At 47.1% G+C, this 25,773-nt stretch overlaps 1 protein-coding gene and 1 long non-coding RNA gene across 4 annotated transcripts; one reads left to right on the plus strand and one right to left on the minus strand.

The window, feature by feature from the left end:
* Window positions 1-4,033: 4,033 nt before the first annotated feature.
* On the minus strand, window positions 4,034-14,263 carry LOC140622151 (uncharacterized). Of its 3 annotated transcripts, XR_012021854.1 has the most exons (5): window positions 14,198-14,263; window positions 12,987-13,209; window positions 12,441-12,513; window positions 11,602-11,682; window positions 6,302-6,489 (listed from the first exon to the last, which is right to left on the minus strand). It is a non-coding gene; the product is annotated as an uncharacterized lncRNA (long non-coding RNA). The 3 variants fall into 3 exon arrangements; XR_012021853.1 differs by lacking the exons at window positions 6,302-6,489; window positions 14,198-14,263 and adding an exon at window positions 4,034-5,350 and having other exon boundaries at window positions 12,987-13,388; XR_012021852.1 differs by lacking the exon at window positions 14,198-14,263 and having other exon boundaries at window positions 12,987-13,388.
* A 3,459-nt stretch (window positions 14,264-17,722) lies between these two features.
* Window positions 17,723-25,512, plus strand: AHSG (alpha 2-HS glycoprotein). Its single transcript, XM_072807759.1, has 7 exons — window positions 17,723-18,037; window positions 20,265-20,375; window positions 20,749-20,833; window positions 21,211-21,374; window positions 22,850-22,951; window positions 24,071-24,154; window positions 24,788-25,512. Exons 1-7 carry the CDS (start codon window positions 17,825-17,827, stop codon window positions 25,124-25,126), a joined length of 1,098 nt encoding a protein of 365 aa, XP_072663860.1. The 5' UTR covers window positions 17,723-17,824; the 3' UTR covers window positions 25,127-25,512.
* Window positions 25,513-25,773: the final 261 nt, after the last annotated feature.

The raw sequence follows: 25,773 nt of genomic DNA on the forward strand, positions 1-25,773 counted from the left end.
ATCATGTAAATTCATATCTTAGTGGACTTTTTGTACATTTGATGTTCATTATGTACTGAGTTACCTAGTCGAACATCTTTTAGAACTAATCATCATTTCCCTTATATTTCTTAGCCCAAGAGAACTCTTGATCGTTACCTGGACTTGCTCATTCCCCTCTTTCTTAGATTTTTGCAAGAGTCCATCTCATACTGAGAGCTAGAGCTACTAGTCTTGGCTAGAAAGACCCTATGGAGATAATGTTCTTGCTACAAGTAAGAATGTTAATGGGGCTTTGTTACTCCTGTTAATCCATGATCCAGATGGCCATGATTTGAGAAGTTAAGAATATTCTTTTCTCATTTGACTGAGCTTCAGTTCACTTTAACTGCTTTATCTGAAGCACACCATAATGTAGAAAGATTTGTATCATAGTTCTATAGATTTTTTCTCACCCTAAACTATTAGGGCAGAATAGTGGTGGTAGACATGATGGGGAGATCTTAAAACCAGGTTCCAAAGCCCAAGCTTTTTTGCACTATGGTGTAACTAATGCCAGAAGTTAGCACCACCCACAGTTGAAGTGCTGGTCCCTGAGACAGCTAGTCCCTACCAAGTAAGCTAAAGAGAGCATCTGTCCAGGAACCTTGCAGAGAGGGTTCTTTAGCTTGGGAGGGTATAGCAGTCATATGGATGTTCTCTTTAAGCCAGAAGGTTCTATCTATCACAGTTATCAAGTGAGGAACAGTGAAAACGTGCCTTCTTACTGAGTAAAAAATATTTATGGAGTGCTTCTATGGACCAGGTTCTGTTCAAGTACTTCATACGGATGAACTCAGTTATATGGAAGAGAGGCTGTTAATCTCTGTGTACAGATAAGCAAATTCAGTTCCATCTCCCAGCTCCCAAGTGGTAGGGCCAGCATTTGAACCCAAGCAGTCTGCTCCAGCACGCAGAGGATTTGATCAAAGGGGATGCAAACCCAAACTCAAAATACCACACTGGGTTTTTTATTTCTTCGGTGGCCTTTGAAGCACAAACCTTAGGGTAAGTCTGAAGTTTCAAGCCAAGACTTTATCACTGTGGCTCACTTTCAAGAGGAACTGGCTGAGCTGAGAAGTAGCTACAGGCTATTCCCCATGGGCATGTCCCTGGAATTTCGGTGGCAGCATATGAATCCAGATGGATCATGGCATTTCAGATTCTCTGGCCAAACTTGGGGCAATGCCTAGAGTCCACAGATATCTTTTATTTAACGCTTGCTGTAGAAACTGAGAGTCTCCTCAGTGATCTAGATGCAGGTCCAGGAAGAAGACAGCCTGCCTGATGTGCCCCAGTTGCAGTCTGTGAACCTGTGGTGTTCTCAGGTGTTTGCTCAGCTTGAGCAAAGCATGATCGTGCATGCTTAGCCCCAAGTCTGCAGTTCTGAGTCCAAGTGTGGACTGTGTGCAGTGAGACTGGATTCAAATCCTGGCTCTGCCAATTATCAACTCTGTGACCCCAGATAAATATCGTAACCTCTCTGAGCTTCAGTCTCCTCCCCTACCTGATTCTGACAAACAACATGATGTATTTGAAACTTACCACAGTACCTGGTGTGTAGCAAGCATTCATTATTTTTTTTAGAGAGCGAGAGAGAGAATCTTAAGCAGGCTCCATGCTCAGAGCAGAGCCCTGCTCGGGGTCAACCTCATGTCCCTGAGATCGTGACCTGAGCTGAAATCAAGAGTCAGACATTTAACCGACTCAGCCACCCAAGCGTGCCCCACAAACACTCTTTAAATATGAGTTATTGCTATGGAGTGAATGTGCCCCCGCTCCAAAACGTCATAGACCTGATCCCTAGTATGATGGTGTTCAGTGGTGATTCAGAGGGCTCTTGGGAGGTAATTAGGTCATGAAGGTGGAACTCTCCTGAATGCGATGAGTGCCCTTCTAAGAAGACACCTGAGAGAGATGTTCCCTCCACGACGTGAGGACACGAGAAGATGGCCATCCGTGAGCCAGGAAACGAGCCCTCACTGGACCTGCCAACGCCTTGACCTTGGTCTTCCCAGCCTCTAGAACTGTGAGAAATAAATGTTTGTTGTTTAAAGCATCAGTCATGGTGATTTGTTATAACAGCCTGGACTAAGAGTTATTATTGCTATTACATAATAAATATGACTGAACTGTTTTTGAAGTGATTTGCATTTCTGGTAAAACATCATATTTTTTGAAACACTGACAGGTTGTCTTTCCCCAATGTCAAACAGGGGAAAACATTCATTGACCTGCCACAGGTGTGGATTTCTGACCTGTGACAACCCTCCCCCACCCCCCATCCGCCACACTCACTAGAAACCAAACAGGAGTATCTGCTGAAGGATTTCTGCCGAACGTACTAGGAGGGATGTGTACTAAATAGTAAAGGGGGGGGGGGCAAGGCACCCGCAGGGCCTCACGAGAAATAAAGGCAGGTGTCTCCAGCGCCCATCTGTGATGAGCCAACTGGCATTTACACAGCAGGAAGCCTCAGATTTCTCGGGTCTTTGCTCCCGCAGCTGCGAAAGGCAAGACTCACAGTACTCCGTGTGACTCCCACCAGCACGAGGATGACCGACTCCTCCCTCTGTGCCTGGGACGCGTTTCCCGTTTTGGCACTGGAAGTCCCACATCGCAGAAACCCCTTAGTCTTGGGCAAACCGGGATGGTCGGTCAGCCTAAGGTCCCAGCACTGGAGGGGCCGCTTGCACACAAGCCCCTGCAGCTCATGTCATTGATGTGAGCCAGTGCAGAGGGGCAGCAGAAGGGACTGGAGGCGCTAGCGCTAGGCTGAGTCCTGAGAATGTTCCCTGGAGGAGGAGTCCCTGAGAAATGAGCACGGAGGCCCAGGGAAGCAGGGCCAAGGTCAACTAGTACAGGGCAGGTGTGTGCAGAAGTGGGCCCAGCGCTGGCGTGCCACTCCCGGGCCTGTTCAAAGATTGGCATGTCTTGGAAACAACATTCCACTTTGCACGATTCTATAGGGGCAGAGGGAGAAAGTTCTTTTCTTTGGTAAAAGTTCTATATTCACCTGGCTTATGACATTGAAGGAATTATTGCCTGTGCTGACTATCTGACTAAATTAAACACTTCATTGCCTTTCATTTCCCAGTCATCCATTTTTTAATGAATAACTGTATCCATTTATGCTAAGAATATATAGGCCCTTTACATGGTGCTGGACTTAAAGTCCTCTAAAAGTATCTTTTAAATTCTTTTTTCTTTTTTTTTTTAATCAGACCAAAAAATCACATTTATTTCAATAGTTCAAAGTGCAAATACAGCAAGTCAGTTCACAACGTTTCAAGATACAGTTTTAAGTATAATGAAAACTTGATATACAAAAATGAAAGGGCAAATAGCAGAAATAAAGCTCAGGGATCCTCTGGTGGCTCAGCGGTTTAGCGCCGCCTTCAGCCCACGGCGTGATCCTGGAGACCCAGGATCGAGTCCCACGTCGGGCTCCCTGCATGGGCTCTCTGCCTGTGTCTCTGCCTCTCTGTGTGTGTCTCTCATGAATGAATAAATAAATAAATAAAATCTTAAAAAAAAAAAAAAAGGAAAGCTCAATTAAAAAAAAAAATTCAAGTAACCCAAAAACCTTAAGACTAAAATATTCCATTTACGACAATTCGGAAATGCCTTAATTTATAGATACCAGTAGCACATTGCCATCCGAAAGGGCTTCTTCTCAAAGAAGGAGAATCACCCCAAACTTGTCAGCTCAGGACCACAGTGGAAGTTCTTGGGGCGGGCTATTCCTGATTCGGCAGCCTCACTCTCACTGTCAATTGATATGGTTCGACCCATGATACTTGGATGTTTAGGCAAATTCTAAAAAATGTTTAAAGTTCAATATGAGGTCAACACCCTGATAAGAGATACTGAAATGGCCACTATATATTTACAAGATTTTAAAGACCAGTCTTAGCTTCAGGCCTCTGGTGTTACCGGGGGAAAGACAGACTGATACTTCTTCCGTTACTTCGAACCTTTCCGTAAGGTTAGCAACGTGGCCTTTACAACCTTACAACCTCCTCATGAAAATCATACTTCGTTATATATTTACTTATTTCCACACATATAGAACTTTTACGTAAAGTAGAAAAAGTTCCCACTAGGAAGATAATTAAAGGCTGTTAATGTTCTTTGTATCACTTAGCAGCCAAGACACATGTTTATTTCTGCTCTGCAGAAGCAATGTTAGCCATTCGTTTCGATTCAGGAAAGGCGTGTGCTTGCAGGATGGTGGAGAGGAGATATTTATTGCATCTTTTTCTCAATCTTCTTCATCTTTTCATTTAGGCAGTAAACTGAGAGTCTGTTCTGAAAATTCTATCCCACCATATAAATGTGAAAGCATATTTTCCGATGACGTTCATGTGGTTGAAATTACATTATTTTTTTCTGATTGTATGTTGGTGCAGTTCTCCAATGTTTGCTTGTTCTATTCTCTTTTTGTCTGTTTTGTTTTGTTTTGTTTTTGCTTGTGTGGTTATTTGGTTTGTGAGTCTTGAGCCAGGCATCGTCTTAAGACACATACTAAGGGTTTTAATTTTACATCATAATTGCATTAGCCGTTTCCGTGAACAGTAGTACTGCGTTTAGAACAGCAGCCTGGACGGCTCTGCAGTTTAGCGCCGCCTTCAGCCCAGGGCGTGACCTTGGAGACCCCGGATCGAGTCCCACGTCGGGCTCCCTGCGTGGAGCCTGCTTCTTCCTCTGCCTGTGTCTCTGCCTCTCTCTCTCTCTCTCTCTCTGTGTGTCTCATGAATAAATAAATAAAATCTTAAAAAAAAAAAAAAGAACACAGCGGGCTCTGAGGACAGCAAGCACCTGCCGGCTGGTCCCTGGGGCCCCCTCCCGAGGGGGAAGCTCCGCCCCGCACGGTCTCCTTCTTTCCACGGGAGGGCGCTGTCTACCGTGGCGGGGACGGGGCTGTGGCGCCCCCCCGAGCACTAAGGAGTCCTGCCTGGAAATTTGGACCCATGGCTGCCGGGTTTCCAGTTTGTTCCAGGGTCATTTCAGCTCCCCAGTCCCGTCCGGCCCAGGCAGGGGCGCGGCGTGCCCTGGTCAAGCCTGAGACAAGCCCACTGGTGTCCGGGGTAGGGAAGGGGTGGGCAGCATCACATCCAAGGGAAGGAGGGAGCTGGACTGTGGAAAACTTCACAGACTTAATTTGATGTAAACAGGCAGGACGGGGGGCGCCTGGGTGGCTCCGTGGTCGAGCATCTCCCTTTGGCTGAGGGCGTGATCCCGAGGTCCCGGGTCGGGTCCTGCATCGGGCTCCCTGCAGGGATCCTGCTTCTTCCTCTGCCTGTGTCTCTCATGAATACATAAATAAAATCTTTAAAAAGAAAAAAAAAAAAAAAACCACCCGATTAGGACTAATTGCAGACTTTGTCAAAGGCAAACAGGCGAGGAAAACAGTATTGGTTCATCACACCCTTATTAAGCAGCCGCAATGCGCATGACCTTTGGTGGCCCTGGGAACCAGGGATGCCCAGGCGCCAGCCCCTGGAGGAGGAGCCCAGCCAGGGCCGGTGGGGGTGCAGGCTTGTTCCCGCCGCAGGCTCCCCACCAGCCAGCCCTTCAACTCAGACCCCTGCCAACGCAGAGCTTCCCGGGGCGCGGGCCGCCTGCCAGTCCCCTGGGGCACGGGCACACGGGAAGCACCTGGGGCCATCATCCCTCCCCTGCACACACCTCCTTTGAGCGGGTCCAAGCGCCTCTCCACGTGCGGCTCATCGCTAGGCCCTGCCCCTGCCTTTCACAGCACAAACTGGGCCGTGGGGGCTGCGGTGGGGAAGTGGCCCCAAGGGCGTTGGTGACACCCTGCAGGAGCAGAGCGGAGGCAGGGTGCAGGCTGGCAGGCACCGGGGGCTTCCACTGCTACTGGTGCTACTGGGGGCTGGGGTGGGGGAGCTCAGGGTGGCCTGACTGCAGCGCAGGGAAAGGTGGGGACATGGCCTAGCCTTCACCGTCCTGTCCTGCCCTCCTGCTGTCCTGCCGTCCTGCCGATCCGACAGCAATAGGTCAAATGGAAGCAAAGGGAGCGCAGATGGAGCTCGGGGCTGCGCCCCCCACCCTGCAGCCCACCCTGTCCCAGGCTCCCCCGTCAGTAATGTTTCCCCAGACTTGTCTTTGAGCTCATGGACAGAAGCCACAAGAACAACAAACTGACTTTAGACCTACATTTTATTACATCAGAAAGTAAATCAACCTTGAACTGTTAGTTTTGGATTTTATACAAAGAGATAATGCTGCCATCCACCCCCACCCCCCCACCCCCAGCTCCTGATCACGCGTGGTCTCTGCTGGTTTCAACCTTCCTGGGTAACCAGCTCCTATTCCTTTTTAAATGTGATATGCCCAGATGTCTTTTGTTAAATGTCATCTTCTCTGTTCACTTCTCAAAATAATACCGTGTATTAGCGACTCGGAGTGAGAGGGCACCGTTTGCTCTCACGGTGATCAAATCACGGGCTGCAGGAGAGCACTGCTGTCACTCAGGGCTCCTGTCCCCAGGCACCCCCGCCCTTGTCCCCTTGGCCGGCACCGCCCTCCCTGGCCTGGGGGTGGTCATGGAGCAGCACCCAGGGCCGAAGTGAGTTCCATGTGGACAGTTCAGGAAGGTCTCTTTGCTTTTCTATGTTATAGGCTGTCAACAGGCATCGAAACAGAAATGCCTAAACTTCCTGAGGTCTTCTGGGGACAGCCCCTCTTCGGTTCTTTCTCATAATAGGGCTCAGATAATGAGTTCAAAGCAGGGCCAGGCGGGAGACAGAGCTCAGTGACAGACAATATTTTGTTGTTCCCTTTGACCAGGGAGGACGCTTCAGTACCAGGCAGGCCTTTCAGTCCTGGCTCTGCTCCGGGGAGGTGGGTTCTGCCCCAGAAGGGCCCCCACCCCTCCTCCACATGGTGTCCTGGTGTCTATCCCACCCGTCTTCAGACACACGGCAACACAGCCTAGGAGGAAGCTGAGGCTCTGGAGCCACACAAAACCTACTAGCTATCTATGTAACTCTGTCCCATTTAATTTAAGAGAGGAAGCTCCAACTTTTAGAAACCATGGGGCATTTATATTGGAAAAGAAAAATCGAAAAATCAATCAAAGAAAAATCAAAGCATGTTGATCAAGTAGCCAACCTTAGTACTTATGCAAATCACACTGGCATACAACAAAATCAATACATTCACGATCCATGTGTTCACAGAAAGAAAATTTTAAATGCCAATTTTAGGATAAGGTCGAGGAAGAAACAGATGTTTAAAAGAGAAACTATGTTTTTTCTTTCATGTTGTCCCTTATCTGTGCTGCCAGGGTATGACTCTAGGTAATCTTATAAATGCCAACACCTGCACTGTTTTCTGGGGCATCCCAGGCCTCTGGTTGGGGCAACCCAGTGCCATGGAATAAAATGGGGGCCATGACCATGTGGGGTAGTGGGCAGATGACAAGACATGGACCCCGGTCAGAATTCCACCTCCACTGTTTGTCTTCTATGCAAATCCCTACACAGAATTTGCATTGAAAGATAGACATAAAAGACAGAGAGAAGACAAGTTAGACCATGGGGATTCCAGATTGAATTTTTCTCTTGGTCTGTATTTGATCTATTATTTTACTTATTTAAGTATTTTTATTTTTTTATTTCAATAGCCATTCTTTTTAGTTAAGAATTTCTATTTGATTATTTGTTATATTTGCCTCTTCCCATCCCTACCCCATCCCTTGATTTCTTTTTCTTTTTTTTTTTTTCTTTCTGGTTTTAATGAGTAACATGACTAGAATTCACTTACTAGTTGGACAGGCAGCTAGCAGAATTTGGAGGAAAGTCTAAGAAAGTCTAAGAAAGGCCTTGGAAAAAGGCTGCCCTCTGGAAGGTCAGCTGAGCATGGCACTGCCCTTAAAGGAGTCCATGTGAGCCCCTCGGGAACAGGCACTCCACGTTTACAAGGGTTCTAACCATTCCCTAAACACAGCCAACCCATCTCTACCTCTTGACTTGGCCAATACACTTCTTCCAACCAGACAGCCATACCCTCATTTCTACCTGTCTGAAACCTGTCCTTCCTTCAGGGTCAAACTCAAAATGTGTCCTCAACCATGACTCCCTCTTTCCTCTCCCCTGCCCACGCTCAGCTGGGAATGAGTCTCCCCTTCTCCTGTGAATGCTGATAGCACTGGATTCCTCTTATGTACCACTTACAGTTAATAGGGCCGGCTACATGATTTCCTGGCTCAATGCAAGGTGAAGGCACAGGGCTCCCTGTTCAAAACTGACTAAGAATTTTCAGGATGGCTACTGCAGAGCGTTACATCAAGTGCAGGGCCCTTCAAAGTGCGAAGCCCCACACCACTGCACGGGATACTCACCCAGCTAGCTGGCCAGATGACTACACTGGGACACTCTGGGGAAACTGTGATGCCCACTTGACAAATGTGATTGGTTAAATGGCTATTCAAGTCCCCTCCTAGGGAACCTCCTGAGCTGCCCGCCCTGCCTGAGCGGAGTTTGGCTCCCCAGCATCTACATGTCTGGCACTCCACCTCTCTAGCACTTAGTTGAGGGCACTGCTCCCTGAGCCCCCAGCCACTCAGCCCTAGGCTTATTGCCCCTTGTCCTTAGGTCCTGCCTTGTTGATTTTCTGGATTGGCCACTAGCACCAGGAACAAAGAAGAATCCATTGGTTGTTTTCCACAACACCACTACATCTCCCTTTGTCTTTCTGTTCCTTCCTGTTGCCAGATGTTTCCAACACATGATTCTCTCTGCCAGCATGCTGGTGCAAAAAATGCAGTCACACTCTCCACCTGTTCTATTTCTTTCTTGTGACTAAGTGGTAATATAGATATTTAACTGATGCAGGAATATTAAGTGTACTATCTCACTTAATGCAAGATCAAATCTTAGCAAGATCAAATCATTTGAAGTATGTGTTGCTATTATTGTGCCTTTTTACAGATGAGTGAACTAACTCAGAGAGGTTAAGGAATTTGCCAAAGATGATAAAATTAAGGAGTGCTTACTCTTAGTAACTGGGCTATGCTGCCTCTGTATAGGCTAATTGAAGGCAGAGACCATATCTTGGTCTCGTTGTATTCCCCCACGGGACCACTTTTTGCATTCAGTGCCACTGTGCCATTGGGTTTATTAAGAGCCCCCATCTATTGATAGTTCACTGTGTACCGCCCAAGGCTGAGAATTTGCAAACATTCTCATTAAATCCTTCCCACATCCCTACTAGTCAGGCTTTACTGCCTATGTTTCACAGATAAAGAAGCTAAGGCTTAGCAAGATCAAATCTCTAGTTAGGTCACACAGCTAGTAAATCATGGCACCAGGGTCAGTCCTTTCTTTAAATGTAGGCTTCCAAACTGTGGAAGGAGCCTTGGTGCCCATCGACAGATGAATGGATAAAGAAGATGTGGTCTATGTATGCAATGTAATATTCCTCAGCCATTAAAAACAACGAATACCCACCATTTACTTCGACGTGGATGGAACTGGAGGGTATTATGCTGAGTGAAATAAGTCCATCGGAGAAAGACAAACATTATATGGTCTCATTCATTTGGGGAATATAAAAAACAGTGAAACGGAATAAGGGAAAAGGAGAGAAAATGAATGGGAAATATCAGAGAGGGAGGCAGAACATGAGAGACTCCTAACTCTGGGAAACTAGGGCTAGTGGAAGGGGAGGAGGGCGGGGGATTGGGGTGACTGGGTGGCGGGCACTGAGGGGGGCACTTGATGGGATGAGCACTGGTTGATATGCTATATGTTGGCAAATTGAACTCCAATAAAAAATAAAAATAAATATAGGTTTCCTAATCAAGCTACACTGCTCCCATGTCTTCCCTGTCCCTGCCCCACCCCAGCCAATCTGGCCCCTCTCCATCTTACTCAGTTTTACCTTCTTGCTAGTATCCATCCTCACACTGCCTTAGACTCCATTAGAATCTGAGTCCCGGAGGCTCAATTGTTGCTTAACCTGCTGAATGATTTGGCTGCGTGTTGCACAACCCAACATAGAAAGAGAAAGTTGCCCACATTACCTTCCCTGGCCCTATGATTGGCACTTTCTATGTTTCAAATTGTGGCCTTCTAATGCTCTAACAAGAGCACCAGAAGCAATGATGTTCCATATCACTACATGACTTCTACAGATCAGATATCAAGTAGTGAAGACATGCTATCAACGGAGAGCTTTGTCAGATTCAAGATGAATGGAAACTTTTTCCACTCTGACAGGTCTCCTGCTAACTAGCCTCATACATTTTCCCTCTCAACTTTCAAGAAGTCTAATCAAAGCAATCTATGGAAAAGAATGGCCTCTCTGCTTCTTGGTCTCATTGTAACTCTGGTTGAAAGTCCAGATAAGCCCCTAGAAACCAGGATAAATCCTCCTACTATCCTATGAGTGGCAAGTGGCCTATCTCCTCACCTAGGAGTTGCTGAATTATCCTTCACCTGTGCACACAGGTGCATGCACAAGTCCATCTCCACTCAGATCCCTATGAAATTCACTTGACCCCCAATCATAGGATGATTCATCCTATTTTTAACCACTGGTGCCAGACTTCCCTATTCAATAAGGTGATGAGGTAGTCTCAAAACTAAGTCACCTGAGAAGTACATGATAAAGAGATGATGAAGATCAGAAAAGGGTGGCAGGATACAACGTAGATGCATCTAAATACCTAAAACCCAACATACAGACCAGAGAATTGACTTAGTCTATGTAGATCCTGGGGGAGAATCTGGGTCCATTGGTGAGGTTATAAGGTAGGCAAGTGTTGACTCAATATAAAGGAAAAGCCTCCTAGTAACTAGAGTGATTCCACAATAGGATGGACTGCCAGTGTGGTGGAGAGATTCTTGTATCTAAATGTCCTCAAGCAGACACCACACACTGAAGGGTGCCTCTGAGCTGAGTGGGAACCTGCCCTAGAACCTCTTGGTCAGTGGTCATGGATGAGGGGCGCAATCTGTGCTGGGCAGGAGGCAGGTGCTGGGAATATGAGATTAAAAGTGACAAAGACATTGCTATAGTGTAAGAACCCTTCCAACTCAGGGATTGCATTCCTCAGGATTTAACACAGGCCAAGGGCAGGAATAGCTTACACTTCTCTCATGTGTTCATAATAACCAACATAGTGCTGTAGAGCCTGACCCAGTGGTGACCATCTGAGGACAAGAACTGTACCTCCCATCTGTGCATCCTTAGCACCTAGCACAACATAGGTGTCCAAGAAATAGCTTTGAATTTAATGAATGTGTGCCCAGAGAATACTCTATTCAAGGCAATAAATGGATCTACAGAATCTAAGATATTCATTCGCTGTTGAGAGGAGCCATTCCAACCCCAGGGATCTACATGATAGATAAAGAAGTGCCCCCATTTTCTAAGGTGCAATGAGTTACTTGACTCCAGTGGCCTCCCTAGAATCATTTGACCCTCCAATGGTAAAGCACAGCTCTTCTGAACATCTCCATGTTCAAGAGCCCCAGAAGGCACAGCAGAGGCCTCATTAGAAGATGATCGTTTCGCCTCTCATCTTGCTTCTTGTCTGAAAGTACTACTCACCTTGTTTTGAAGATCTCAAAAGGTGATGACAGAAACCAGTAGAAGAAATGGATGTGATTTTCTGCATTGACTTGCATCCCCCTGGAAAACATTTAACCAGAAATAATGTAATAACTTACCTTTTATTTACCTTCTAAGCCTGAAGTCAAGATAATTTCAACACCAGCTGAGTCATCACTAAAGTCAATAGGTCAAAGTCTCTTCTGCAAAACTGATTTCCAGATATTTTCCACTGACTGAAATTATGAGAATAAACTAATTTATTCTTTTCATTGTTAACCAAAACCAATACATTTTTCTTTTTTTTTCCACCTTTCTTCAACTACAACACATAGCCGTGTTTTCTATTATTAAGAATAACGAGTTGCTCACTTATAGGCAACACACACCAGTCAACCTTCTTGGCTTTCTTTGGTTTGGGGTTAATAGGAAGAAAAATGATTGAGCTAAACCCAGGCTTCGTCAGTGTCTGATGTGGTCAAGTTGCAAAAACCTCTCTGAGCCCTTGTGTCTTCCTGTAAAGGAGGAAAAGATGAGAATAGAATAGGTCCCATGAAGTTATGACAATAAAAGCACAATGCTTTCCACAGAAAAAGGAGTCCCTAACATTATTTTTAGTGAAGATGATATTTTCCTGAGGAGAAGTTATTCCAGCCTCAGAAAGCCCAATCTCCCCAACTTTTCTTTGACCCTACAGTGGTTAACTCTGTCTTTTGTGAGACAGGGAGTTTGCATGGGTGTCAAGGCCACAGTAACAGTAAGAATATAGGAAGTTTTCCTTCAAACAAAAGAGAATGGAAGGTTCCCAGGAGTTTCTTTTGTGATAATGAAAAGCTTACCCCGAGGATTACTGTGTTCTTGAGGCGGACTTCACGCATAGCATCACCACCCTGAGTGATAAAAGAACTTTCCCTGAAACAGTAGGAAGATGTGATGAAGTGCAAACTTTTCTTTCTGTGCTGGGTTGAGATCATGCCCCTTCCCCAGTGCTGGGTCTAAAGTGTAAACAGGAGAGGCCTAGGATATAAAATGCAAAGAGATGCAACCCTGAGGATGAGCACCTCCTTAAATTGTGCACCTTCACCCTCTCCTTTGCCTCACCCTAATCCAGGCCCTACTCTTTCCCCATTGATCCCCTCAGATGCCCTTTCTTTTCAGGGTTTAGATCTACAGAGCCAGGTCGTAGTTTTGTAGGCAGGATTGGGGGAAAGCTTTTAGAATCCTTTCTCCACCCAAAGAAAGGGAGTAGGTAATCACTGCTGGTCACTACGATTTAATAAATTATGCCATGCTGTACTTAGGCCCACATCTTCCAATTTTGATGGGCTGGCACCAAGTACAAAGGGCTTTTCCAAATCACTCCCAGGGCAACTGGGCTAAGTTACCTTCACAAAAACCCTGATGGGTCCTTGGACAGGGGTAATTTGCATTCTACCGATGTTTTACGTTGCAGAAATAAATTCCAGTCTGTCTCCACAAGACAAACGTTATGATACTTTTATATAATAATCTATACTTCTTGGCTGATCAGACGTTACCGGGCCACATGAGTCAAGGTGAGCTCCTTTAGGGCAGATTGTGTCTTCTCGTCACTCTGCATCCAGGCACCTGATATCACAGATAGTGGGTGTTCGATAAACATTTGTTCAATTGCCCATATGAATGAAGAAACACCAGGCTTATCAGAAACTAATGCTCGGCCTCTCAGGGCCTAGGCTCTTTAAGTATCAAAAAGGGCAGAGCCAGAAATCCAGCCCAGCGATTAAAGCACCAACCACTGTCACCTCCTCCCCTCGAAAACCAATTGTCCCTCTGGCTTCTGCTGACGTACACTTGTCATGCTCTGCTTTGTGAGAGGCTGAGTTTCTGCCTCTCACCTCAGATCTCAAAGCTTGACTTGGTATTGCACCCCTTTCTAGCTCTACCCTTCCCCTCTAAGACTTGTGTCTGCCTGCAGGGCCCAGACACAACCAACCCCCAGCAACTGACCTCAGCTTGCCGTGATCCTTCTTGTCTTGGCTTCTGGTTGGTAATTATAAATGCGGAATCTGCCTTGGAATATCTCAGATGCATCGCTGCCCTAGTGGAGAGCCCTATTGACCACTTCAGAGGACCTGGAGCCATCCTAGCTGCCATCTTGAGAACCCCGCCACCAGCCGCATGGGGACTCCACCCAGCAAGCTCTGCCCAGCGCTCTGCTGCCACGTCCTGCAGGTTGTTGACCCTCTTCTGGCCCTTAGGCCCTTGGGCCTGTTCTTCTTGCTTTAACAAAACTCCGATAACCTCAATACTCTGAGATGCAGTGTAAATGTTAAGAATATTGTTTTAGTACAGTGATGTGGGCCTCACAGATAAATGCACAGATGAGCAATTAAAATAGTGAGACTGATGACCAGAAAATGGAGTAAACACCCATCCCCTACTGGCATGCAAAGAAATGGGAGCCAGGTGAGTGAGACTAACCCAAGGTCACTGATAAGTGCATGCATTTAGCATATGAAAATCTTCCCAAGGTTGAAATTGGTGCCAACAGGCACAGTAAGTACCTGTAGCCTCCCTTTGACACCCTTTGCTATAAGTCTCTTGGAAAACATACCAAAACATCGTCTCTTTTCTTCTTCATTGTCAGTAGGTAAATGATGACATTTATATCTAAGGAAACTGAAAAAAAAAAATTCAAGGGACAATTTTATTCAGCTTGGCTCTAAAGGTATTTCAGTTTGTAAGTATTAGACATATGGAATAGTTGAGATATAACCACAGATAGTCATAAAATACATTTAAAAAGAGTTCTGAGGATTTTCCCATATCTGAATTCTCACAAAAGTCAGAATGGAAACAGTAGCAGAAGAAAAGAAACAATACTCAAGCTGACCTACACCGGTTGAATGGTAGAGACATAAATCAGCATAGTCTTCCCCATAGACAATTTGGCCAGAAAAACTGAGAGCTTTAAACATTTCCAAACTATTAGTGAATCACTGATTTTACTAGAAAGAATCATTCTTGCGAAAAGAACTAGAAAGCCAAAGATTTTTAAACACAAAAGTTCATTGCTGCTCATACACGATAATGATCAGCTGAGAACAAGCTAAATGCCCAATAGTAAGCAAGTGGTTACATACATTATGACACACGCCAGAGAATCACAGGCAGTCATTATGTTCTCTAGGTCCGTTTAATGATGTGGGAATATACTCATGTTACAATGTTAAATGAAAAAGAAGACAAAGTTGTGTATGCACTATGGTCTAAATTATATTATACATAAAATAATTCTTTGTATAGAAAAAAACACACAAGATGGGGATAACACCTGTATGACAAACCATTGGCACTGTTCAAAAAGAAGGAAAGAAAAAGAGACATTGGCACTGTTGACCTCTGGGTAATGAGATTGTGGATGAGTTTTGATAGGATGATAAGTGAGGTATCAATTGCTCTTTTACCACAGGCTTTGTTTTTCTAGCATCAGTGAAACAAAACAATACCTCGTGCTTTAGAAATTGTCACCGATGGAAGATCTAAGAACGAAGATCCCAAAAGAAGTGCTCCAAGTGCAAGAAAACATGATCAAAACGAATGATCCAACAGGACTTTTTTCCTACCCACCCCCCTCTCCACCGTGAGGCGGGGATGGCTGCAGAACCACCCCCAGAAGAGTTTGAGAATCCCAAGGCATAGGAAACCCGAACCTCGCTTCAGGCGTGGGGGGCAGGAGGGGACTCATGGGCAGCATGGGGAGACATCACATCATAGGGAAAAGTCTCCTGCATAGCGAGATGGCACCAGAGCAGTGGCAGAGCCATCACGACTGCAGTGCCTGGGCAGACGGGCTTAGATGCAGCTTCATGAAGCCCCCATACCCGGGGTGGACAAAATAGCCAAGTTTCCCCAAGGTTAACCAAGAGGGCAGTGCTTAGCTAAGAAAAAGGCCCTTGGTCTAGAAAGGGTCCCAGAGCTGAGACAAAGGGACCCCTGATCAGAGGATGCAGGAGGGATGTCTTGCTATGGACCAAATGGGGGCAGGCAGGATCTTAGCTTGTGGGTGGACATGCAGGTGGGTGCACCTGGGCGCCAGAGGAGATGGGTTACCCGGCAGAAGGGGCCAGTGCACACCCTAGCTGCAAAGGCAGACATCAGTCTCTGCCCCACTATAAAGGAAAGTGGTATTTGCAGAAGTCTTCCCCTCCCCACTCAGGCTTCCTTCTAACCCCGGGGGAGGGGGGGGCAGAAGAAGCGTAAGGGGCAAACCTAAATGGGACTGGATTGCAACCAAGCACCTGGGAAATCAGGTTACCTATAAGTGACTAGATTAAATTTCACAAAAGAGGGCTCAGACTCGTGTGTGTGGCCAATAAAGTAGTATTTTGTACACCTGAGCTTATGGCATATGAAGTGTGTACTCACTGCACACATTTTTGTGACTTTTCAAATTTTTAGTAATGACCATATTTTATATCTTAAAACATTATTTAAAAGAAAAGCATTGCATCCACACAAAGTTGCATAAGAGGAGTGGGAAGTCACCCTTGGTCCTGAGGATCATATTGCTAGATGACCAGAGCTTGTTGTGGGTCCCTAAGAGCAAGGACTTCACTCTCAGAGAGAACCTGGAGTCCCAACCACAGCTTCTGAGCCTCTGTCATTAAGATTCCATGGGATCAGGGCACCTGGGTGGGTCAGGGGTTGAGCATCTGCCTTTGGTTCAGGTCGTGATCCAGGGGTCCTGGGATGGAGCCCCGCATCAAAATCCTCGTGGGGAGCCTGCATCTCCCTCTGCTATGTCTCTGCCTCTCTGTGTGTCTCTTGTGAATAAATAAAATCTTAAAAAGAAAAAAAAGATTCCATAGGACCATATGAGCACCTGGGCATAACTAGGAAAACACCCTTACATCTACCTTCTTGGCCCTATATCTCACTTCACCCTTGCTTACCTTTCAACTCCCAGCAGATCCATATGATTAAGTTTCCTTGTAGAAAGTGTCTCCTTTTTAAAGATGAAATGTCATTCTCAATATCAGAGAACATAACAGATCCATCCACACACAGTGGTGAACTCTAAATATTTGAAGAACATGTGGGATCTTCATGTTAGGGCTTCTTTGCTCTGGGCTAAACCAAGCCATGTCTTTCTATGATTTTTTCCAAGCCTCTCACTGTCCTGCCCACCCTCCTGTAGGTCACTCCAGGGTTTGTCAAGAGCCACTTACAAGCACTGCCTGGAACCAACACCATGGCCCTGTGCTCTGGTCATCAAGACTCACTCTAATTCTGCTAAGGCTGCGAAGGGCATTATAGAGGCATTTATGTTCTTAGCTGCCCCCAAAGCATCTCAGCCTGCAGTGAAGGACTCAAACCCAGAGCTTTGCCAGAGAAGTGGCTGTTGGACTGGGGTTCCCCTCTGTGGCACTTGTGCACTGGCTGGGGGCCCCAGTTACACCCAGCCACCCAGGAGACCCAGGTCAGTGCCCATCTGTGCAAGGCCTTGGCAATGTGGTCTGAGGGGGTAGAGAGCCCCACCCAGCCCTGCCGCAGGAAGCCCCTTCTCTCACCCCTGTTCCACACTGCGGGCAGCAATCTCTCCCTTCCTTCCCTCTTTTCCTCAAGGCTCTTACCCAAGACCTTAGCAGCTCCCATAACTCTTCCTGGTCACTCTAGATCATCTCCATCTTTGCTACAGCTCTAAGACTTGTTTTCCCTCCAGGAGGAGATCATTCTTGCTGACATTAGAGGATTTTACCACATTGCTGCCTATCCCCACTTTCCCCTCACAGCCACCCACTACCCCCACCCTCCCCCCTTCCACATGCTCTGCTCCAGTAGGGAGTGCTCCCTCTGCTGCTGAACTCAGAGCACAATGGGGCTGGTGGTGCGGGCCCCTCCTCGCCATGGTGCAAACCTCATCTCCTCCACGTTCCAAGCCGACTTTGGAGCATCTCCACCCCCTTCCGCCCACCCCCAGCAGCATTGACTTTGGCAGATTTCTTGGGGACCAGTGATGTCCTAACCTGTTTGCTTTTCCAGAGCTGATGTTTGCAGGGGTTTACTTGGAACCAGAACAGAAATCATCCCACGTCCTTATGCAATTCCTCCAGCAGGCTCCGGCAGATAAATAAAGCCCTCGGCCCTCCATCGGCCTACTTTTTGGAGCAAGAGCACCTGGGCTTGTCCTGAAGCTTCCAGCCATCTGCCTACCTGCTAGGGCCTCTCTGGAGCAGCCATGAAGTCCCTCGCCCTGTTCCTTTGCCTTGCTCAGCTCTGGGGCTGCCATTCTGTCCCAGTGGGGCCAGCTCTGGTTTATAGGGAACTGGACTGTGATGACCCAGAAACAGAGCAAGCAGCCCTGGTGGCTGTGGACTACATCAATAACCACGTTCTTCGAGGCTACAAGCACACCTTGAACCAGATTGACAAAGTGAAGGTGTGGCCTCGGGTAAGTGAACCTGCTGGGTATGAGCTGAGAAAACCTGTGTGTGGAGCTCAACTGCATGTCTCAAAGATCACATCTCTGAGCACAATGAAACTGCAGGGGGAGCCAAATTCTCTGGTTTCTTCCCAGGAGTGAGGGAGGGGGCAAGTGGGGAAACAGAGGCATTCTGGGCTGTAGTCCTGGGTCTCCAGAGGGTGCTGGATGGGGGCGGGGAGGTGTGTGAGACAAGAAAAGTCTTCAAATGATATTCTGAACATCACAGGGAGAAAGTGGGGTTTGCTAGAAAAACTATATGCACAAAATACAGGATTCTAGTTGACTGGAAATCACTTCTCTCTCTTTGCTTTCTCTGGATGGAGACTGAGAATGAATGAAACTAGCATTTGACAATCATCTACTAGGTGGCCAGGCCCCTCCACATACACCATCTCCTTACCTCTCCTGTCCCCCAGTCCCATGGGCTGTGTATGGACCTTGCCTTACATGAGGGGAAACCAAGCGTCTGACATATTAGGGCGTTTTGTTGTTGTTCAGGATCATATAATCTGGAAGCGTCCAGCTGGGATTTGATTCTAGATCCATGCTCTTTCCTCTACACAAGTTACCTCCCAAAGACAGGTACCCACCTCCCAGAAGGAAATGTCGAACGAATGGGGTTTACCTCTTCACATACTAGACAAGTAACCAGTATAGTCTGAAGCCAGTGATAATAAAGATTAAGCTGGGAAATATGCCTTGGGGTCAGCTGAGAGATTTGGAGCAGTGGGGAAAAGGTGTATGTCTACTGTCTATTTTGAAATTAGTTTTTATATCTGAGGAGGGCTAATTCTTTCAGCAAACATTGATTTTAAGCCTTCCATGAGTAAGAACCATGGCAGGTGCCATGAGATATCAAGTTGAACCCTAAAAAATTGCTCTTTTTGTATATTAAAAGCAGTCAAATATTGGCATTTTAGTGGTTCAACCTAACACAAAAGTGAGAAAGACACAGTGCCCACAAGAAATTTACAGTCCAGAGGGGAGGATATGGTAAATGTCAGAATGTCTGCCCTAACACCTGATCTCACAATGGGACAAAATATTTGAAATCAGGATGGATTTTAGGATTGCTGCAACCATACTGTAGCACAGTGGGGGTTTGGAGGAAACACCAATGACTTCAGGGGGAAAAACAAACACACGACGTGTATATTCGAGGGAAAGTAATGAACAGACATTGCAATTTTCACTAACGGCAGAGCTTGAGAGGGGCCTCGCTAGAGCAACCAGGGAGCACCAGGCTCCTGTTCACTGCAGCCCTGCGTGTTGTCAGGCAGTTCAACTTGGGCATGTCTGCACATCATAAAACACAGCTTCCTCCCGGAGAGGAGGTTTGGATACTAGTGACTCAGCCAGAACCCATGTGAGAGGCAAGCAGAGCCGAACTAAAATTTTTTAAAAAGCATACTTGTACTTTCTGGATTTTCCAGGGTTTGGAGAAAGGATACAGAAACAGACGAAACGCCAGGAACAGCTACAAGGACTTACCAAGCTGCCCCAGCTCTCTCTGCCTTCCCTGCTACTCCTTCTGAGTTTCCTCTGGGTCAGAGGGCGGCTCGCTGTGCCCCCTCACCCCCAGCAGGGGACAGTAGAGAGCAGCACCTTGGCATCCAGGCCTCAACAAGCCCCAGAACAAGAAGCCAAGGACAATTTTCCTTTAGGAAGGAAAGGAAAATGGGGCAGAGGGGAAGTTGAAGGTGAGAGGGAAGGCAGAAAGAAGTAGAGGGAGGAGAGAGGGATGGAGAAGAGAAAGAGGAGACAGTAGGTATTAGCCTACGCCACCTTACTTTGCCACTTGATTGAAAAAAAATTCCAAAGCTGATTTTTGCAAAGCATCGCTTGAAGGGTGAAATTTTAAAAATTAAAAAAGTATCAGTGCTCAGTTTTAGCTTCCAAAGAGAGCTCAGAATGATGACTGTGGTTCCAGCAACCTGCCCAAGCCCATGGTCCCTTCCTCCTTGCAAACACCATCTAGAGCCTGCCCAGCCAACAGGGGAGGACCTGAGAAGCCCTGGCTGTCGTCCTGTCCACAGGCCAGGGCAGCACTGGGTGGAGGTGCCAACTAACAGGAGGGACTTCCCCCCACCTGTCCAACAGAGCTGACTTCAAGCCCAATGGGGGCTCGTACTTTGGCTCACTCCATGGGATCAGAGGAATAGGCTGCTCACGGCTTCATTCTGTGTCTCCACAGCGGCCAATGGGAGAGGTGTTTGAGCTCGAAATAGACACCCTGGAAACCACCTGCCATGTACTGGACCCCACGCCCCTGGCCAACTGCTCCGTGAGGCCGCAGATGCAGCATGTGAGTGTCCCTCTTAGGGTGACTGTGGATGGTGCCCCAGCCATCCAGGGTCCCCGGTGGTTCTGCAAAGTGCAGACCCGTCTCACCCAGCTTCCCAGCCCGTCTTCATGGCTAGCCAGTGTGAGGCTGCTAGAATTACTGTTTGAGGCTGCCTTCCCTGAGGCTGGTTTTTACAGCAGTTCAACCTTCTTGTTGAGGCCCTTCCCGAAACCAGAGAGCATCATGTTTCAATACCACTCAGTCAAGGTGACTTCATGAGGCTTGTTGGACAACCACGTCTGAGGAACCCCCCACCCACCACCCCCAGGGCTCCCAGCCAGAAAGGAAAGGCCAGCCCTCCTCCTGAGCCCTCACCGTGGGTTTATTTCTCCAGGCTGTGGAAGGGGACTGTGATTTCCGGCTGCTGAAACAGGATGGCCAGTTTACCGTGTTATTTGCAAAATGCGATTCCAGCCCAGGTAGAGATGATGATGAGTTTTTCTTATTTGTACCTTGCAGAGAGAGTGGGGAAGGGGCCTGAATTGTTTTCAACGTAAGCAAGTTTTAGCCACTTTGTTGGTGGGGAAAGAAGGAGTCCGATTTCCTGGGAGCTGGCATTGTGAACCTGTTCTTTTTAAGGAACGGTTGTCATTGGAGGTGAAAATTGCCCTTGTTGAGAGGGGCTCCTGCAGAAAAGTCGGCAGGGCGGGAGCCACCTGAAGATTTAGTGAGCAGCAGAGAAAGCACCTGGAGCCTTTTGGAGCCTGTCCCAGGCCTTTCAAAATAAGCAGGGCGTGGGGAGAATGCCCCCGGAGAACAGAAGGACAACCCAGATTCGGTTCTCCTGTGTGCGTAGACTCAGCCGAGGACGTGCGCAAGGTGTGCCCACAGTGTCCCCTGCTGGCGCCGCTGAACGACACCAGGGTGGTGCACGCCGTGGATGCTGCGCTGACCGCCTTCAACGCTCAGAGCAACGGCTCCTATTTTCGGCTTGTGGAAGTCTCCAGGGCTCAACTGACGGTAGGGCTGAGACCTCAGGACAGACCTCTGGGCAGCTTGGTGGCACCTGGGGAATGTGGGCGCTAAAACAGCTGGGAGGGACACAGCAGGTGCAGGGGCAGCGGGGGATGGGAGACCGGGGAAAGATAGGGTCCGTAGGGGTATGAGGGTGTGAGGACACCGGGGGTCACCAGGGTCCCAGGAACTGTCAGCCTGTCACCCGTGCGGAGCCACCCTACAGCATTGGTCACCCCCGTGGGGCTGGGTTATGCTGGGCCTTCCTCCGCGGTGTCACCCTAACATGAAACAGCCAGCCTCTGCCTGGCCTGGCTGCCTCAGGCCTAGTTGGCTTGCGGTGCAGTGGGGGACCGTCCCCGCGTTATCCAGAAGCACTTGCTATACATCCACGGGGTTCCACGTCCTTACCCTGCAGCACTGATGCGGATGGATCCTCAGTAACTGATACTCACAGAGGTAGGAGCCTGCTTACACAGGTGGGCATGTAGCGGCAAGGTCCTAAAGGGCCTCCTGAACCGTTGGGAAAAAAAAAATCTCATTGTACAGTGGATTATTTAGCACATTTGACTGCAACAGAATTCTAATATTTAAGAAAATTGGTCTTCTGGATCCCAGGCATGGCATCCTTGGAAATGCATTCTAGGTGTAGGTGGTGATTCTAATTAACCGGAATACATGATTCTCAGAAACCCCCACCCCAGACTACGCCAAATGGCACTGGTTATGTTATTATACCAAATACAACATTTGTAATATGTATTATGCCAAAGGCAACATTACTGTTGTAAGCATCAACATGAAAGGTGATTCTAATTAACCAGAATACATGATTCTCAGAAACCCTCACCCCAGACTATGCCAAATAACATTGGTTATGTTATTATACCAAACACAACATTTGTAATAGGTTTTATACCAAACACATTATCGTTGTAAGCACCCATATAGTACAAGAGAGAAAAGCACAGGTGTCTTCTCTTCTTTTCTTTAGATTTTCCATTGGATCATGCTCTATATGATAGGATAGGTGGGAGAGGTGTTCATCTCCACTTTCCTGCCCCATCGTGGAGTAACCAGAACTTTAGGACTCCAAGTCCTAAAGTTCCCCCCTAGAGGGAAGGCTGTGAATCGCTGTATTGTACTAAAACTAATATATTGAATCTGAAATTAATATTAAGGTGGGCCCTCTGGGTTCCTGCTTCCTCTCTGAAAGCTCAGCTCTGCCCTGAATGATGGGCAGTGGATACCTGTACCTCCTTCACCTCTGTATACAGGGGCTTCGGAACACAGTGCCACAATGACTGACCTGTGGCAGCCACTGGGGCTGTGTTTCCTGGCTGCTCAGAGTGGTCCACACGAGTGGCACTCCCTGGAGCGTGCAGCATCGGTGCCCTCGCTGCTGCCTTCCAGCCTCGGCTTCCCCGCCTTTTCAGGTCAAGTCATGTTGCCTCATAAACATTTTCATGTATTCTCCTCAGCCTCTTCCACCTTCCACGTATGTGGAGTTTGCAGTGGCTGCCACAGACTGTGTTGCTGCAGAGGTCACAGATCCAGCCAAGTGCAACCTGCTGGCAGAAAAGGTGAGCAGGCCAAGCCATGGCGATGGCAAAACTGGCCGTAGAACAGGGCGTTCTTAGAGCTAGTGTCTTGGGGCCGTGGAAAACAGATGACAGTGAAAAATATCCCTCCCTGTGGGGCTGGGTTATGCTGGGCCTTCCTCTGTGGTGTCATCTCCTCGCTTAAGAACTGTCACCAAGTCATCTCCCCCACTGGGCGTCCTTGGAGTCAGGAGAGAGATAGAGGCTGTTTCCTCACTAGGCCAAGTCATATCCGGCTGCCAGAAGCGTGTTGTAGATTTTCTAGGTACACCTCCAATATGAAATCTTTTAAGTCCCTTGATGCTGTAATGTCCACTTCTAGGGATTTAGCCTAAAGAGATCATCAGAGATGTTTGACAGAAATGTATCTAATAAGATGATTTATTATTGATTCAAAATGACCCAAAAGAGACCCGAATGTCCAACAGGAGGGGGTCATTGTTTAAAATAGAAAATTATACAGACCCTAAAAATTAAGTTTTGAAAGAAAAATGAGTGTTATAAGAAAATGTTATATTACAGTGAGTGAAAAACACAGGATACAAAATGGAATAGTCACAATAATCCCGATTTCTAAATGATTTTTAATATATTTTTTTAAAAAAGAATACATGTATGTTAACAGAAGTTCTGGGTCACCACAATTTCTGCGATGATGGGTGATCTCTCTCTCTCTCTCTCTCTCTCTGTCTCTCTCTCTGAGAGAGAACACAAGCAGAAAGAGCAAAAGGAGAGGGAGAGAATCTGAATCTCGAGCAGACCCCTTACTGAGCTTGGAGTCTAATGAGGGGCTCAACCTCATGACCCTGAGATCACAACCTGAGCCAAAACCCAGAGTCTGCCACTTAACCAACTGTGCCACCCAGGAGCCTCTTATGGGTGATCTCTTAGAATCTCAAAGCATATCTGTATTTTTCTACCTTCTATTTAGAATTATATATATTGCATATCTTCTACAAGCAGAAACTAGAAACTTTAGGGGGAAAATTTTAGGGAATTAGAATTTAAGTTTTTTTCCTTTGACTTGGAGTGTCAGTGAAACTGGGGGAGAGAATCCACTTTTGAAACCAGTTCAGATAACTCTTCTCTTTCTGTGGGCAGCAATATGGCTTCTGTAAGGCAACACTCACAGAGAAGGTTGGTGGGGAAGATGTTGCAGTGACCTGCACCGTGTTCCAAACACAGGTAAGGACATCATGGATATACCTGCCCTCATCTTCAGAATACAATGATCCCTTAACATTTATGAAGTGTTAGTAATTATGGGGCATTTGCTGCCCTGTCCTTCTGAGTCCCACAATATAAATTGCCCTGGATATATGGAATCAGCCACAAATGAAAGGATATTTCAGCCATGCCTTCCCCTCCCACGAGCTAGTGGCTTTAGGACAGAGCCAATGCTAGTGTGAGGTTGACAAGTCCATATTTCTATTTACAGGGGGTTGGGCGTGGTATTCTGAGTTTACACAGGTAGCCAGATGCTACTGGCGCCCAACAGCTCCCAGTGCCTGCAGTCGTAGATGACAAGCAGGGTGATGCTGCTGGTCAAAGCTATAAGGCAGGGTGATCGTCTTGTGGGATATACATGTAAGTCCACTGATACCAAGACAGTTGGTAAGAAAGGGGCTATTATAGGCTAGTTACCTCTCCCTCATGGCTCTGCAGGCAATCCTTTGTACCTTGGTAGTTCTTTTTTGCTAGATTCCTTACAAATAAAAATTATTACTGTGAGAGAATTGGGTAGGGGCCCTCCAGAAGTGTGAGTGGCCTTGCTTATGAGGAGAAAGGTAGCTAACCTAGAAATGATTCTCTCTCCAGCCTTTGATCCCGCAGCCCCAACCAGACGGCACCGAAGCAGTGGGCCCTACCGTTGTGGCAGACCCAGGTGTGACTGTGCCTGAAGCTTCACCTGACCTGCCTGCAGCTGCCCTGGTGGTAGGACCCGTGGTGGTAGCAATTCCCGAGGCACCCCTACCAGAGCACCGGGCACACTATGACCTGCGTCATGCCTTCATGGGTGTGGCCTCAGTGGAGTCAGCCTCAGGAGAAGCATTCCATGTGGGGAAAGTACCCAAGGTGGTGCAGCCTGACGTTGCTGTTGCTGCTGGTCCAGTGGTCCATCCTTGCCCAGGGAGAATCAGACATTTCAAGATCTAGATGTAGGTCAGAGATGAAGAGATTTGGCCCAGGAACATAGCCGCCATTTTGCCCAAGTCTGGGTATGGGTGGGGGCCTTGTTTGCTATCGAAGCAGGTGCTATGCAGGTCTAGATTAATATCAAGTCTTCAATCCCAACTTCTCTTCATTCTTCAGAGAATGGAAGCAGAGGGGCAATGTTATGTTTCATGGAAGGTATAATAAGGTTGGCAACTTGATTGTTATTGTTTTGATGCTAAGCCACCACCATTGTGTTCTCTCCCTTCTTTGACCTCACAAAAACAATTGGAACTGTGACTTTGAGAGGTGCTCTTGCCAACTTCATATTTTCTTGTTAATGAAAGTGACTGAAGACCTTCCTTAATAAAGAAGGTTCTAAGCTGAAATGTGGTCGTGATTGTTGCTTCTTCCCTCCAAGCTCACATGTGATCTGTCTTCAAAATAACCATATCACAGAAATCCCTAAGCAAAATCTAAGTGAAAATAAAAATAAAATGAAACAAAACTCCACTGTATTACTATGCCCAGGAAAAAATTAGACCAAGACCTGCTCATAAGCCATTGGACGTGCCCATTTCCTTATGACAAAATAATCCTTTTCATTTCATGAGGGTCAGAAAATATTGCTAAAGGAGGACACAGTGCCT

Source organism: Canis lupus, chromosome 31 (assembly GCF_048164855.1).
Source record: "Canis lupus baileyi chromosome 31, mCanLup2.hap1, whole genome shotgun sequence".
Classification (NCBI taxonomy): Eukaryota; Metazoa; Chordata; class Mammalia; order Carnivora; family Canidae; genus Canis; species Canis lupus.

Coding starts and splice junctions, on each gene's coding strand:
- AHSG (XM_072807759.1), top strand. CDS start 17,825: ATGAAGTCCCTCGCCCTGTTCCTTTGCCTTGCTCAGCTCTGGGGCTGC. Junction 20,834..21,210: donor AAAATGCGATTCCAGCCCAG/GTAGAGATGATG, acceptor CTGTGTGCGTAG/ACTCAGCCGAGGACGTGCGC. Junction 24,155..24,787: donor GCACCGTGTTCCAAACACAG/GTAAGGACATCA, acceptor TTCTCTCTCCAG/CCTTTGATCCCGCAGCCCCA.